Source organism: Alligator mississippiensis, chromosome 2 (assembly GCF_030867095.1).
Source record: "Alligator mississippiensis isolate rAllMis1 chromosome 2, rAllMis1, whole genome shotgun sequence".
NCBI classification, from domain to species: Eukaryota; Metazoa; Chordata; order Crocodylia; family Alligatoridae; genus Alligator; species Alligator mississippiensis.
In genome coordinates, this window is record NC_081825.1 from 238725733 (window position 1) to 238743185 (window position 17453).

Sequence of the window (17453 nt, forward strand, 5' to 3'; positions counted from 1 at the left end):
AAACTCAAATTTGAACCTTACCACAAGGACACCATTTGTCCTGAGGTTTTCAGGAGGTCCAGGACTGAAAAAATAGAACCAAACAAATTTTTTAACATAAAAATTTATTGAATTTAAGTATATTTTTAAATGAGGGCTTGCAAGTATATAGTTAAAAGCAAACTGTTTTCCATGTTAATACATTATTGTCAAAGCCTGTATTTTGAGAATCCTAATTTATGAAGCCCCATTAGCAGTGATTTTATATTTTTATCCAGATCACTATCAAAGATATTGTATAGCACTAGGTCAAGAACATATCCAAGCAGAACTCCACTGAAACTTCCCCATCAATTGACAAATTCCCATAGCAGCTTAACCAGTTTTTGCATGTCACAGTTTTGTATTTAAATGTCATCTGGCACTAAGTCAAATGACTTACAGAACCTTAATGATCATGTCAACAGAGCTACCTTTAGCAACCAAATTTGTGTTCTCACCAAAACTGACATCAAGTTTATTCAAGGAGACTGTTTTTGGATAAAATTATGTTAACAACATTAATTTAACTATCACCTTTTACTCTCTACTGATTGCTTCCCATATTGGCCTATTCATGATTCTGTTTATCCTTTTTAATATTGGTACAATGTAAGTTATTTTGAGGAATTCCCCAGTATTTCAAGATTTGTAAAAAAAATTAACATTGGTGGCTCAGAGAGTTCCTTTGCAATGCTCTCACACGCAAATTATCTGGCTCTTCCAATTTTCAAATGTTTAGGGATCAGGTCTTAGTTGTCATACAGGTGGCAACAGCTATGCAAACCAGATCAATGGAATGGAGGCATGTTGGGAGATTGAGATGAATTCAAAACAACTGAAGAAGAAAAGCAGCAGTCCCAAATCTCCACTTGCAAAAAGAAGATACATTTCAAGACAGCACATTCATGTTGATCCATATTTGTTACTACCTTCTTACCAGATCCATACTCACATATCACTTTTGCATTTTACTCACATTTTTTCCATCTTAAATTCTACTTCCAAAGACTCCCATTGCTGAAAAGATTTCTGTTTCTGAAAAAAAGAAAGGGACAATAAATATTAATCATTTGTAACCATCCTGTTCAGTGTAGAACTATCCTAGCTTTTCTTTCTGGATAATTCCTCCCACCAGCCCCTTGATGGGATTTTATCAGGCATTTTATCAGAATAAATTCCCCTTTGTTGGTGGTCAATGAAAATGAGAATGAAATGGGGGTAAGCTTTGGAACTTGAGAAAGGGAACTTACATAAAATGACAGTTTAACTTAGGAAATGCATGAGTTTTGTCATGTTTTTCACCAAGTATTTTCCCTTTCTAGCAGGAAGTATTTGAGCAAGGTGAGAGTAAATTTAAGTTGAAGGATGTAAAGTTATTCATCTGGAACACATAAGATGAACAGCACTCACTGCAGACCTCAGTGATGGCAGGGTATCAATGCATTTTTGCTTCTCACACAGGTGGTGGTCTACCTGAGAGAGTAATTTTTTTCTCCTGAAGTTATGAGAAGAGCCTATGCGTGTCACTGCTAACTAGTATTTAATGTCTCCCCATGCAAACACAACATCCAGTTAATACATTATGTAGATGGGGGCTGTAAAAGACTCTTCAAGTCTCCCTGAAATTTCAGTCCTTACCTCCGATTTCAAAGAGAATGTTTCATGGGCTACCACTCCAGGCCTCACGTTAGCAACATCAAAGAGAACAGTGAACTGGATGTCGTCTTTGGTGACTGGGTCCTTATCAAAGACAGTCAGTTCTAAGATATTCTGGGAATAAAAGAAGAGATACATCACAAGTCTGTTCTCTTTAACAGCCACAAAACATTAGGTCATTTCTGCTGCAAACTCCTGTATCACTGTGGAGATAAAGGAAGGATAAAGGAAACAACATTCATGCAAGCATCTAGCAATGTGGGACTCAGGGCAAAATCCATATTGGCCCCGTAAGTACCACTACTAAAAGAACAAAAATAGTGCTGGGAATTAGGGACCAAAACTCAGGTGTCCATCCTCACAGGTTATTGCTGTTATCACTAGGTTACTCTGTTTGGCTCCTTGCTTGCTTTCTGTCTGGCCCCAGGACTCTGGCACCTTTGGCTGTACAGCGGCTCAGCTTCAACAGGAAGATAGAGCATACTTCACAACAGACTATCCTGTAACCTAGTGGTTAGGGCCTGCTGAAAAGTGAGAATTGAAAGTAATAATCCCCTCAGGCTCAGAGAGACCTAAACCCCAAGTCTTCTACTTCCTAGACCAGTGTCTTTCCACTAGGCTCTTATGAGAAAGATGAGCAGTGGAGACACCATCACAATAGCCTCCTCCTTCAGCTGTGCATACACATAACTAACTACAACACTTTGCACTGATATCAATGGGCATTTTTAAACATGCACTGGGGGCGGGGGGGTGGCACTTTAATTACAGCAGCTCCAAGAGCCGCTCTAATTAAAGTGCCCGCAGCATCTTATGTACTCAGCATCCCCTGCTTCAAAATGGTAGCGGGGGGGGGGCGCTTTAACTAAAGCTTGTTTGATGAGCTTTAGTTAAAGTACTCCTGCTGCCATTTTGAAGCACAGGAATGCTAAATACACAAGATGCCAAGGCTGCTGGAGCGTGCTAATTAGCATGCTCCAGCAGACTCAGTTGAATCTGCTTCAATGTACTGTAATTATAGTGTGTCAGAGCAGCATCCCTGAATGTCTACTGGCACCCAATGCTGTCAGTGTGGGTTGTGTGTGTCCTGAGGGCACCTAAAAGACTTGGGCCCACTGGAGAGACTGGTGAAATCTAGGTGTTGTCCAGCACCCTAACAGGTTTGCGTGAATTTTGGATAGGAGCCAGGTCCTTAGGTATCTTTATCATTCAAAAGGCAGGCACTGAGTGAGCGTAAGCTCTAAGGGTATGTACAGAAGTTGTTTTTCTTTTTTTTTCTTTTTTGCCATTTAAAGCATTTTATTGCCATGACTTAACAGAAGTGCACAGCTTTACAGCACTAAAAATGGGTACAGCGTTTTAAATTACCCCTTGTTAAATGAGGTATTACATTTGAAGCACTCTATTTTATAGCACTTCAGCAGCCTGCAGCACTTTAAATAACTTCTGTACGCTGGTCTAATTTCTGACCAGTGGAAAAGCCCCAGGAGGCTGCAAAGTGTCCCCTGCTCCTAGTCTGGAACGTGCAGGGAGGTTCAGAACCCTCCCCACCCTCCCCCACCAAACCCTGCACTTCTGACATGGTTAAGAGTGCTGTAACTTTATAGTGCTACAAACATGCTCTAAACCACAGCGCTGTAAGACGTGCACAGAGCACTTCTGTACATACCTTAAACATTTTTGTGGCTGCTGAAGTACAGGTATCCTGCATCACTTTTTGCCATTTAAGCATTTATATTATCCCTAAGATTAGGCATTTTGTTTATTAATGAGGATTTGGCCCTAGGGTATTAATTCCAAGAATCTGGATGGGATACTGTGAATGATGGTCCATTCTGTGTCTTTGAAATTATGTTTTGTAGAATTCTAAATATGCTGATCTGGAGAAGATGCTATCTCTCCCAACGCTCCTTGTCCCTAGTCCAGAAACCTATACTTTCAATTTTTCCGAAACAAAGATGATCCTAAGAAAGTCACTCCTCTCTGCTACTTTGTTCTACATGATCCACAGCAAGTTCTGTTTCACAAGTATTTCCCTCATTTGTTTAGCATATTTGATCTCCAGGACTAGAAATGAAGCCTCTGGGGTTTTCAGGAAAATTAATTCTTATTTTCTTAACCACCTTGACTTCAGTCTGGATCCTGAAGTAAAAAGTCTCATTCCAGACGGGGTCATCAGAGTTCTCGATGGTTTGGGTCTGGAACTTTCCATTTGAAGCTGTTGGCAGCCACAGGCTCACATAGCAATCAGATGCAGTCACTGAAGCAGAAAAAGAAATGATATAGCAATAGTGTATCAATACTTCAGACTTGTTTCAGCCTCAGAAGCAAATGGCATCACTCAGAAGCCTTTGGGCAGGGAAGAAGAACTGTCCTTTTGACAGAGTAGACAGAGTAGAATTTCTTTCGAACGCAGGAATTGCCACGTCATATCAGAGATCTCTGATAGCCACTATAGGCTGATGGTACAGAACTGTACATTACTGCTCACGTTACTAATGTTTTACTGAAAACAAGTACATTACTAATACACATCTGCATTAGACAGTTGTTGGACAATCCGGCCCACAAGGTAAGTCTCTTTCCGGGTACAAGACTTTATACTACAGCAGTGGTTTTCAAATATTTTTAAATGTTACCATGTAAATCTGGATATCTGTGCATGCTTATATTTAAATCATTAACAGCATGCACCCCCGGTGGCTGAGGGGGCACAGCGGTGGCAGGAGCACGGTGGTGGCAGCGGGAGTGGTGGGAACGTGGCAGTGGTAAGTGGGGGAGCTCCCGCAGATGCTGCCAGTGCTGTCGGCAGCAGGGGGGGCAAGCGCTGACAGCGCTCAGGGGGTGCACTGCCATGCTTAGGGGGTGCACATGCACCCGCATTCACCCCCTACGCATCACCCCTGATTTGAATCACTGTAGTAATTCACTCAACTGATTTTTTGCTCAAGAGCTTGATTAGACAATAAAGACATAAAGGGGAACTCAGTGATACACATTGCTGGTCACTCTTATGGTCAACTAGCAGGTGATCGTGCTTATCTCTGTGAAGAGAAATGTATTCCATACCTCACCTTTAGTGGAATGTCTTGTTTAGCTGGACAAGTCAACAATGCTTTCATTAGGAATATATGTAGGAGAGGAGTTTGAAGCATGTGGAAAAGGGGTCTTAAGGTGTTTGTCTTACTAAGATTGCTATAAAAGATCTCTACAAATGGGCAACAACTGAGTGTCCCACTGTACATAATTCCAAAGGGGTCACTGCTGAGGAAAGAAATGGAGGGAATGCTAATTAAAAAAAGAGTTGCAAAAGAGGCCCATTTTAGCTGTGGATTCAGCATATGCCTAGGGCTGGCCCTGCAGGTCGCTTTTTCTTATCAAGGACAAATCAGTAATTCTGTGTAGCTGAGAATCTGGCACTACAAAGACCCCAAAATATAGAGGAGTTTGCAATGCTCAGAATTGTCTGGTTTACCCTTAGACATACTCCTAGGATATGCCTGTATCACAAAATGCCATCTCACAAGAGTGAATGAGCCTGAACAGAATTCCATGCTGGCCATACTCTTCTGCTTCCATTACTTAAGCTAGGTTTAAAAAGTATCTCCATGTGGCACTGTGCTGTGCAGTGAGGCTATTTGAGGCACTCTGACTGCTCATGGTAGACAATGAAAACCTTTGATAGCTTATTTGTAGCACCCCAGCTGTCTGGTGTGACTCCAATCTATGTTTTAATTTATAGACATGAAAATTAGAAACTACTCTAAGCTGATTAACCAAGTGCAATGTCGTCACCCTGCATGCTTTGCTACTTTACATTTTTCATCTAACACAATCCCAAGGAAACTTAGATGGTAGTTTGCTGTTCCACTAAACAGATTCCAACTACTCCCTCTACTCTGCTCATATTTCAGGTGCTTCAGGGCACCCAACAAAAATCCAGGTCTGTTACTTGATTACACTACATTTACTTGTTGCTCACAATCCATAAACTATGAAGAATACAGAAGGAAGAATACAACTCACCTAGGTCCCTTGATGTAATGTTCCTGGCTCGTATGACTCTTACAGAAAGCAGGCAGTTGGAAGAGCTTGTTTTCTGCAGAGAAACCAAGTAAAATGCATTTTATCAACATAAAATATTAGAAATAAGCATATTTCAAAAAGAGTAAGGGAAAAGGCCTCTCCCTTTGCTGGTTTTCTGTTGTCAACTTTTAGAGTGGAAAGCTATTTGTAACCCACCAGAGATGCCACTTTCTTTCAAATGGTCTCCTTATTACCCAGTTATTTAGAAATGAAGAAACTGTATACTAATGAGAATAAATTATGCCTATGACAGGCTGTTTAGGTGAAGGGAGGCACATGGACGGAGGAAGTATAGGCCCAGCTTCCAATGAGGAACAACATTTGCAGTCATCTTACAGCCCCCGCCCCTTCATATCTCCTGGGTGCATTTGTGACTGTGGAATATGACTGCACTGCAGGTCTGCTGACAGCTTTGTACTACAGACCCATGTTGGGTCAGAAATGGGGCTAGCATAATATCAGGACAAGCAGCATGCAGCTACCAGCATGAGTTCCAGTTAGGTATTTATACTGGATCCCAGAATGATTTCTGGGCACCTAATACAGGCTTCTGGTCTTGTCTTGACACTGTATTACGAAAGTACTTTGCTGGGTTCTAGGCACTGGGTCCAGGTGTGTGTGGACAAAGCAGGGTGTTTCATCTACACACTAGGCATGTGTAGATGAAACAGGGTCCCTAAACTGAAGTGATGGGTTTAAAAAAAAAACACTGCAATTTAGGGCTGATTAAACCCCTGCGTCATGCACACACCCCACTGACTTACCTGCCTCCCTGGTGGCGGGGAGGGGAGGGCGAGCTGCCAGTGGGCGGAGCGGTCCCTGGACTGCGGTGGGGGGTGGGGAGGACTGGTATTTCCCTCTGAGGCAGCGGCAGCCCCCCCCACCAAGCTGCACCCACCCATAGGCACCCAGCTCGGGCAGTCCCAGGGGGCACCACAGCCATGGTGGGAAGCACCAGGCCCCCACACAGCTTAGGCAGGCAGGCAGGCTCTGGGGGCGGGGGGGAGATTGGGGGAGAAAGATCAGTCTCACTGCTTTTCTTGGGTGGAGCCTGCTTTCCCGGGCTGCTGCCAGGCTGTCTCCAGGGCTTTCTGCTGAGCCCCTGAGCTGCACGGAGCCCAGTGTTTCACTCCACGGCTGTAGGGGCAGCAAACTAAAACTCCTCGAAGGAGTTTTAGTTTGCTGCACTCCAAGTCATTTAAGGTGCATTATGCCGCCGAATTTCCTACAGCAGCTGGAATTAATGTGCAATACACTGCCAAGACATGCAAATATTGACACCATTAAAGTAGTGCAAAAGCATTAAGTGTCATGCACGCACATCTCTCCTTTCATCTACACACGACTAGCATGCCTTAAGGTGGACCCAGTTCACTGTGTCTCCTTTGAGGCACACAAAAGACTCCGCTAATAACAGTTGTCTGTACAAACTGAATGCCCTTGGATTAATTGATCCCGCCTTTAATTAACTCAGATTAATTTTGCTGAATATCCCTGTATAAACAAAGCCTAGGATTCATTCATTTCTCAACCTATAAAATCCCAGGACCCTTGGCATAGCTTTTTGCCATTTTGACTGATCAAGGCATTTTTTTTTACTGTGAATGCAGGCTGCCTCTCACAGTTGTCTGTTACCCAAGCATGTTTTATTCCAGTTCAGGGTGAAATTTCAATATGTTTAACTTTGCCACAAAGTGAAAATTCCAAGTTTCTCTCAAGCGTTCCTTTCATCAGATTGCAACAATATGACATGAATCTTTCCATACAAATACTTACTTAGCATAGAAATACTTACTGTATTATACAGTCAGCACTTCTGGCAGATTTCATTAACAGGAAATACAGGATTTCATGCCAACCACACAGCTAAATAGTTTTAATTAATATGCTAATTAAACATGTTACACACTCAACTCTAACTCTTGCACTATATGTGTAATCTAATTGACTATACTTGTTGCACAATATGAACTGAATTTTCCTCTCAGGTGTTGCCTTCACTGGAGAAATAGACCACCTTTGTAAACAACAACCGTTTCCCTCTGATTGCAAACACATCTCACATTCATATACAGAAATGCTGAGCACAACAATTGACCATGGAAAAACACAAGCTCTAATTTTGCATGAAAATGTATATTGACTTATCTAGGTATAGAATTCTGCATTCTGTATAAATACATTTGTGCAGTAGTTCATAACATATTGCCTCATCTCAGGGGATTTATTTTTGTTAATTACTTACTGTCAGTACTGAACCCATTCTAGCAATGCCTAGGAGCCAAAGAGGTAATAAGTATTGCATGCAATACAAGATTCAAAATGTCACCTGCTCAATTAATATCTTTTTATTCATGTTGAGACCCACATCATCCTCCTTTCTTAAGAAAAGACTCTGGGACCTGTACAATATTTATACAATAAATGTACTACAAGTCTAAATTGATAAACAGGCATCATGGCACTTTCCCCAATTTCATCAAGCTGTATATGGTTTAATAAGTTGAAATCGACATTGCTTACCAATTCCCAGGTACTCTTAGAGTAAATGATCTCCTCATATCTAGTGTCAACCTAAGGAGGAAGAGTTTGGCCTTCTTTCTTCATAGAAAGGTAAGATTATGTTATCAAGGTGGTAAAGGTCCCTAAGTAAACTTACAGCTTGCATCAGTATATTCCAATTGCTATTCCTGTAAAGATGTTTTCTGAGTTGGACGTGGAGTTCATTTTGTATTGTTTGGATGGAACAAAATCCAGGAACCAAACTGGCACTGCAAGAAGTCTTGTCTGTCACCCCTTCCCTTAGCTATTGTAAACTTCTTCTGTTTGTTCATGCAAACCTAAAATCCACCCTCTGCCCCCTGCCTTTGATCAGAGAGTACAATGACAGGTATTAATCAAGTAATTATATGAAAAAATATGAAATGTCATGGGTAGCTTCATGTGTCAAAATATTAAGCTCTACCTATCCTTTCATTTGGGCCAAATCCAGGGCTATGCTAGAGACTACTCATCCTTACTTGTTTGTCTCAATTTTGAGTCAAGTTTAAGGTCGCAGACCTTTTCTTCAGGTTGTTTAATGGCCCAGGCCTGACATCTAAAAGATAACTGAATGCCCTGGGATGAAGAGCAGAGTGAACTCCACTCCTCAGGCACAACAGAACCCTCTAGCTCAGGTGTGGAGCTCATCTGTGCAGGATAGGGTTACCATACGTCTGGGTTTTCCCGGGCAAGTCCTCTTTTTTGGCCCCTGTGCTGCACCTGGGTGGGTTGTTTAAATAAAAGCAAAATGTCTGGGTTTTTTGCTGTTCCTTTGCCCTCTCAGGCTGGCTGCTTGCAACTGGGAGCAGCGGGCAAGGTGATTGGCTGTCATGACCCCAACATCCAATCACCTTGTGGTAGAGCACAGGAACAGCAAAAAACAGCCAGGGGAAGGGAAGGACAGAGAGCAAGAGAGCAACATAGGAGCTGCTTGGGCAGCAGGGCTAGGAGCAAGGGGTGTGGGTTGGAAGTGAGGGCCACCAGCAGGGCTGGGTGGCAGGGGGCTGTGGTCAGGGGTAAGGCACATCACTGGGTAGGGAGGCCATGGGTGGGGAGTGAGGGGCACCAGCAGGGTTTACAGGGGCAGGAGCTGCAGATCAGGGGTGAGAGGCACTGCCTGAGCTGCTGGGGGGATGCAGGTCAGGGGTGAAGGGTACCAGCAGAGCTGGGGGGCAGGGGGATGCAGGTTGGGAGTGAGGGGCACCGGCGGGGCTGGGAGGGGTGGAGGGAGCTGCAGGTCTGGAGTGATGGACACCCACCAGGACTGAGTGTGGATCAGGAGTGAGGGGCATGGGGGATGGGATGGATGACTGCGAGTTGGGTATTCAGGGCACTGGCAGTGCCAGGGGGCTGTGGGTTGTGAGTAAGGGACACCAGCAAGGGGTGGGGGGCAGGGTACTGCCATTTGGGAGTGAGGGGCACTGGCAGTGCTGGGGTCAATGGGTCTGGAGTGAGGGGCAGCAGCAGGGATGGGGGGGATGTGGTTTGTTGGTGAGGGGAAACAGAATGGGCAGGGGCAGGGCACCAACATGTCACTGCCCATCCCCAAGATCATATTCTGCCACCACCCCCCCCACCCCCCACGTGGACAGGTGTCCTCTTTTTTGGACCTGGAAATATGCAGGAAATAGTTTGAGAGCTGGTCCAAGATTGGGACATGGACTCCCACAAGAACCAAGATTCATCACAAATGTCACCATTTTTTATTCCAAATTCAAAGTTCACTTTCTCGATTTACCTCCTCAAACATAAATATCCAATATGGTGTGTCATGACCCAAAGGTCTGATTTTTTTGTGTGTGCTTCGGCACTCGAATTATCCCCGTGGGTTTGCAGCTTCATTGCACGGAGGAGTTCTGCTGCGCAGAGAACCCGCGTGCAAAGGAGTGTTCCCGCCACTTTGCAGCGATCTTTGCAGGGTGCATTTCCCTTTGCAACACAGAAATGCACAGTGCAAAGATTTCCCACTCGTCATATGCAAATTTGTGCCCCGCAATTGGCTAGTGCTAAATTATTCACTCGTGGCGGCTAGCGATTGGCCTGCTAGCTGTATAAGAGGCTTGAGCAGTTTCCGCCCAAGCTGAAGAGGACTCCGCATCCATCTCGTGGGGACTCTGGGTGTGCACGGCAGGGTAATAGAAACCCCGTGTGTCGCTCAGAGGGGTTTGGCGGCCTGATCCACCACCCACCTCTTCCCGTCTTCGAACGGAGCCTACTATAAGACGTATCAACGAGTTTAATGCGCGCTTGTCCTGGACATCCGGAGTTTGTCTGCGTGGAGCCTAGCAACCTCCACATGATTGTTCGAGTTCTGTCTGCGTGGAGCCTTGCAACCTCCACGTGGGTTCGTGTTTTCTGTTGTAACTGCAACTCAAGCAAGTTCTCAGCCTACACCACGACCATCTCGGTGTAAGTAAAACAATCTTAAAATCAATCGTTACGTGTCTGTGCCTAATTCTGGCTCGGCGACCTCCCTCTCCGATCCGGCCTGCCCGGGCTACTGGCCACAGCCCGCGTGCAGAGCTACGAAAAGGGCCCGGGGTCAGACCCGGCCCGCACATGGTGTACATTTAAAAAATAAAGGCCTTTCAAGATAAGTCATAACATAGCAAATACAGTTCTCCATATGGAAAGAAAGACTACATGATCTGTGATAATTGGTAATAACCTCATTTACTGTACCTCTAAAGGGTGCTTAAGGATAAATTTGTAAAGTGGTTTAGGCAGGACTCAGTCACCTGACCTCCACTTTAAGTGCTGTAATAAAAAATGTAGGTCTGAATCACTCTCTCAGCTACTACCTAATGCCAGAGCTATTAACACTCCCAGCACATAGGCAGTCAGACATAATGACAGGCGCTGAGATTTTGGAACTGGAATCATACAGTCAAGGGAGAGCACAGGAACAGCAAAAAAGCCAGGGGAAGGGAAGGACAGAGAGCGAGAGAGCAACATGGGAGCTCAGCAGCCAGGGTCAGGAAGGCAGAGGCCAGGAGCAACATGTTCAGGAACAAGATATGGAACCCAAAGGCATGTTTGTTGAAGAACCTACAGACTGTTGCTCCTGGTGGACTTAAATAGGGGCCCTGCTGCCCCTCTCAGCCAATCGGGGGAGTACAGTCATGGCAGGCCTAACACACCCCAGCTGGTCAATCAGCCCAGGCCTGGCTGCCTGTTCTAACCCCTGATAGGAGGTACCTGAACTCTGTAGGTACCTCAGTTTCTAGCATGAAAGTTATCTAGGCGATCTCTGCCTAAAACATCCCAGACAATGCTGGCCTAACCTGTACTTAAAAACTGGCAGAGACAGAGATTTCACAGGATCTCTATGTGATGTGTTCCAGTGCTTAAACACCCTTAAGTTAAAAAAACAACTTCTTAATGTCTAAAATAAATTTTCATTGTTGCAATTTCAGCCTATTATTTCTTTCCCTTCCCCTGCTGACACAGGAAATAGTTGGTCACCATCCTCTTTATAACAGCCTTTTTTGTATTTAAAGATTGTTATCAAGCCTCCCTCAGTCTTCTCAGGTGCCTATAGACATGCACAAGGACATGTGGGGGGGTGCGTTTTAATTAGATTAGTTCCCGGAGAACTGCTTTAATTAAAATGTCTCACAGTCATGTGTATTAAGCATCCTGCATTTCAAAATGGCCACAGGGGTGCTTTAACTAAAGTTCTTTCAATGAGTTGTAGTTGAAGTGCCCCTGCGGCCATTTTGAAACATGGGATGTTTAATACATGTGACAGTGAGGCATGCCAAAGCATTCTAGTTAGAACGTGTCAGAGGGAAATACCCTCTATCAGTTGCATCTCCCTCTCTTTTGAAACGTGGGAAAATAACTTGCGCTGTTAACAATTTTTCTTACTTGTCATAAAAAGTGTCTCATTAAATACTTAAAGTGCCACTTCCTACTAGGAAAACGCAAGTCCAAACATGATGAACTTCCATGAGGACTGTGGAGGCTACAGACATTATCTTAAAGACACAATCTCTGCGCTACATTCAACCGGCAGTGATTCAATCTGCAAGTGACAAAGTGCAAGCCACACAAGAGTTTCCAGATGAGAACTCTTAACAGTCTCTCCGACTACAGGGTCTCTGATCATCATTAAGGAAGTGAAGATAGTTGAGATTTTCTTACCTTATACAACGAGTCCCCCATTACTTACAAGATGAGGAGGAGGATCACAAAATCCCAACTAGCACTTGAGTAACAGATCTGTTGGCTGACAGGAACATTCACAGCTCGTTCTTCTTTATAATGACACATCTCAAGGGATAAGTAATTATTCAGACTCGGAACTCCGCCCTCTGACTCCTCCATGTGGAGAAAACAGTCTATGAGTGCACTGATAACATCTTCAATAGCACAAATGTTGCAGCTATTTTCATTTTGGGGGATTTTCATTTTGATTGAAGTGTTATATAACATCATTCATGTTTCCATATATGTGTCTGGGGGTTGTCCTTGAAAAGCTGATACATCTGATTTTCCTTTGATACAAAAGTTTTAAAAAATTTCCTACTAAAGCGGCACCTTTAACTGTCTCCAATATTGATGCTTCAAGACTAGTGCTAAGGAAGCACGTTAATACTTCCTTAGTATTAACTGCTGCAGTTCATCCCTGCAGCTGTGAGGACATCCCTCTACACCACATCCCTGCGGCTGCAAGGATACAGTATAGACATGTCTCTTAGGGTTTGTCTGCACCAGGGCTCTCCAGCTTTGGTGTGGCCAGCGGCTGCAGATGGTGTCAGCATGTGCCAAAAGTCAGCACTGCTGCAGGGCAGCTGTCCCAAAATCCACCCCACCACACAGGCCATGCCAGTGCTACAGAGACCTGCACTGGCAGCCTGCTACCTCCCTACCCTCCACTGCACAGCAGTGGAAGAGGCCATATTTTAAGAGCTCATGGGCTACATGCAGCCCTCAAGTTGCCTGTTGGGCAGCCCTGGTCTACACTACAGTCCTGCTGTGACAGTCACTTGTGTGGACATACTCAAGCTAGCTTTAAACTAGTGGGCTTAGATACCAGTATCAGTACAGCCACAACAACACCAGGATCAGCATAGGCTGCAAAGTCCTCCTGAAGAGCAGCATAAATCCTAAAACAGTTTGCATACACTGCACTCTGTGGTGTTGCGGCATTCAGAATAGATTGTTTCAATATCACCCAGCACCTGAGGCAGTTTAAAACTAGTTCAGGTATGTCTACCACAGTGAACTGAGAAGCAGTAGGAGAAAAGGCAGTGATAAAGTCACAGGTGGAAGAGGAAGAAATACAAAAGCAGAGAAGACAGAGACAAGTTAGCTCCATTAAAAGTGAAGTATGTGTTAAGAAACAGAACTGCAGGTAAAAAACAGAGTAGCTACAGCCAGGAGACCCAGACTTCATTGAAAAAGAAAGGGAATGCACTGTCTCAAGAGCAGCTGTAAAAGAAAAAAAGAGCTGCCTAACAGTCATAGAATTAGCAAGAAAATAACAAAGCAAAGGGGCAATAGCTATTTTCAGAGGATATGGAGTTCTTTTTTTCTTGCAAATTAGGACAGCCAAAATACATAAGACATTTTGTGCTGCGTCAGCATTTGTCAACAAGTATGGTGGGAGGAATCAAGCACATTTCTTCATTGGCACAAGGAAGGTAAGACAGATAACAAAGAGGTGATTTCAGACCTCACTATAGATCTGAAAAAGTACAGGATGCAGAAAGCAAGGCAAAGAGCATCAATTATATTAAAGAAACAGGCAAAATTAAAAGCCATGTCTAAAGCAAACTAAAGAAAGAAGCACAATGCATTAGGGAGGAAGCTTACAAGGGAGCTCACCAGTTCTGAATGTCTACCCTGCCCTCTACATAACATTTATGATTACATCATGTTGGGCGCATATCAGTGTGTTCTAGATGCTCATAAAATAAACATAGATTTGTGACTATGATTTATGAAGGGTGTTTCTGCAGCAGAAAGAGAAAAGAGCTGTTAGAAGGCACTAAGGGTTAGTATTGTATATCTTCTTACATCCAACTTCTTGCTTTATTTCTTGGCTATCAAGAAAGCAAGTTTTGGTGTCATATAGAAGCATCACTCCTTTTTTTTCTGTCTGTATTCCAAGCACTATTATGAATATCTTGGGGAAAGGCTGATAAAGAAACCAAATGTAAGAAATGTCAGTCAAATCATGTAACCCTCAGGAGCACACAGATATTAATGAGTAGGGTGGTATAAGAACCTATAAAGACTGGGAGGGGAGTAACCCAATCCTTTTTCCAATACACAAGGGCTACGTTTTACTTATTTCAAGACTCCAATTAATACAACCTGTCGCTTTTCAGCCCCTACCAAGTCGCCACTCACAATCGCAGCTCTGCTGTTGCTGACCATGAGTCCTGAAATAAAATGGTGTTGACTCCATACAGCAGGGAGATTATTTTGCTGCCAGTATGAATTTAAAAAGATTATTAAGATCATACTTATGAAAGGTACTAAACTGAGATCCTTGTGTAATGAAGCATATTATTTATTGAGGCAATGGCACCCACAGAGCAAAGCTTCTTCATAATGTGGCTTAACCCTAATTTAGAAAGAATGCCCCCAGAGCTGGGAAGATAGTTAAAAAGTGTCTGAAATCTTGTAATTCCTTTGTTCTAATGGCCCCTGAAATAAGGCTGCTTGTTAGTGCAGTGGTTGTCAAACTTTTTAGACTTGAGTCACCCCTGGATAGAGATTCACAGCACACCTCACAAAACACCAACTCTTTAAGTTTTCACTCTTTTTTTTGACTACAGAAAAATAATACAGCACTTTTTCTGTTGCAGAGAACTCAGAAAGACCACAACTATGGGTTTCTATTTGAAATCTTTGGGTTTATCTTGTGTATCATGTTTGCAAACCTCACAGTGCTAACATTGTCTGGCATGCCACAGCACCCTTGAAAGGATCTCAAGCCCGGGCACCCTGGTTGGGAATCGCTGCATTAGTGGAATACTTATCTGCAAGGACCTGGATTCAGAACTTTAGTTCTATCATGTAAGATGCAGAATAGATTGGAACACTCCAAAATACTTTTTAACATTTCAGCAAAACAAAAATAAAAATAGTATTTTGGTACAGTTCGAAACAAAAAGTTTTGTTTAATTTTAAGGTAATTTAAACCCTTTCCAAAACCTTTTTCATATTTTAAACTTCTACCCTAAAAAGCCATTTGAAAAAAAATCAAAAACAGCATTTTTAAAGTGTCAAAATAAAACATTTCAAAATGGCAACATTTTCAGAAAAAAGAGTTCTATATATTTTTGTTTTGCTCTCCTGAAATAAAGCAATCACCACTTCCTGTGCAAATTTAACCAAGGGTATTACAAGGTGCACAAAAGCTTGTTTGTGTCCCTCCCAGCTATGCAGTTGGTCCAAAAAAAGATATCACCCACAAAAATCTTTTGTAAACTAAAAGCATTTGTCACTTGTTCTTTAACCTATATTTTGTCAGTGAGAAAACATGATTAAGTAATGTGCAACTGAATGTGCAAAGTGTAATCCTGTTATGAACTTGTCATAAGAATCCAGGTGGGAAGAAATTGTCTGCCAATTGCCAGGTTTCATTTTAGGCTTGCAAGCTTACCTTTCTATAATATGTCATTAAATCTGCATGTTGAAACACATTCTGTATGTGTTTCAAGACTGTTTTTCTTTTATTATAATAGTAAAGAGAATGTGGTGATCCATCTCAAAAACTGAGTAATTATTTTTCAATATATTTTCACAGGGGACGGTTTCTAAGAACTTTAAATTAAAATTTTATTCAAGAAATCTCCAACTGGCATCAATGTGCATTTATCTCAGCATATACCCCTGTGTTTGGGTAGATATTACATTCAACCATAAACCTGAGAGGAAGAATTGGTTTATGGAAGTATGACACATGCATCAATGTTTTTCGGTTGAAATTCAGAAGTCAAATCTTGAAGCCCTTACTGAGCCATGGGTCCTGAAGAGTCAAATTTGAAAGTCCTTTTACATAAGTGTTTTATTCAATGGGAGTTTATCTGAGGAGAATCTAACGAGATAGCTTAGAATTTGGCCCAAGGAGGCTTCAAGAATCAGAAGCTGCTGATTTCAAAGAGACAGATTCTGCCTTTGCATCAAGGCAGTGAATAAATTATAGGAAAATGAAACAATCCTCACAGATTCTACACTACTGAAAAGATCTCCCTTGAAATATCATCAAGGGAACTATGGATAAAGTATGCAGTGGACTTGGGAAAGCCAGCAACAGCACCTTTGAGCAAGCCATCACCTGCACAGGGAAAATAAGAAACAATGAATTTGGGCCCAACTGACTGAAAGGACTGCAGTGAAATGTGAAGTGAAGAAAGCCAGGCCCAAATGAGCATAGACGCCATGACAATGAGACAGGCAGACTACATCCATAACCTTAACAATTGTTAAGGTCGTGGAAGTAGTAGTATTGTTAAGTATTGTCCTGGAAGTAGGAGTGCCAGTCGAAGGTGCTCCAACTCACTGAGTGACCCACCCCAAGATGAATACAGCAGAGCTATAAGCCACTTACGCAAAATGCAGCAGACACATGTAAGTCACAGGTGTTAAAAGAGGACTTGAGTTATGACTTATTACTGAATGGTATCTGTGAGGTATCCAATCAGGTATATACAGAACAGCCAATGAGAGGTACCCAAAAACGAGGCTCATAGATGCATGAAAACTATGTCAGAGATGGAAAAAACATTAGATCATCCTGTCTATAGTCCGGCCCACTCAGAATTGATCGCTACCATGCATTCTTTGGTGGTTCATCCAGCCTTGTTTTAAGCAGTATGACCGTCACCATTTCCCTCAGGAGGTGGGTTATTCCAAAGCTGGAAGGATTACACAAGTCAGTATTGAGCCTAAGTTTCCCCTGCCTTCCTTTTAGTTCATAATCTGACTTTTCTTCCAGTAACCACATTCATGCTTTCCTATGACATCAACCTATTTGTAGAAGCATGCTAACAATAATTTAAATGCTGTTAATGACTTAGAGATGTGTACAGGCCTATTTGTAGCAATTAAGAATCCAGTGATTTGTTTTTGTATGATTATATCTTCTACCAAAGGAAGGCTTCCTGGTGAGAAGCTTGTGAGCTCTACGG

At 42.8% G+C, this 17453-nt stretch overlaps 1 protein-coding gene across 1 annotated transcript in view; it reads right to left on the reverse strand.

The window, feature by feature from the left end:
• LOC102568256 (cytosolic phospholipase A2 beta) overlaps window positions 1–12565 on the reverse strand; it is a 50915-nt gene extending 38350 nt beyond the window's left edge. The window contains exons 1-6 of the mRNA XM_019496493.2: window positions 12451–12565; window positions 5704–5776; window positions 3801–3937; window positions 1660–1791; window positions 998–1056; window positions 22–64 (exon numbers count right to left, since the gene is read on the reverse strand). Coding sequence (XP_019352038.1) covers window positions 22–64; window positions 998–1056; window positions 1660–1791; window positions 3801–3937; window positions 5704–5776; window positions 12451–12471 — 465 coding nt within the window. The 5' untranslated portion in view covers window positions 12472–12565. The remainder of the gene's footprint in view (window positions 1–21; window positions 65–997; window positions 1057–1659; window positions 1792–3800; window positions 3938–5703; window positions 5777–12450) is intronic.
• Between the last annotated feature and the right edge of the window lie 4888 nt (window positions 12566–17453).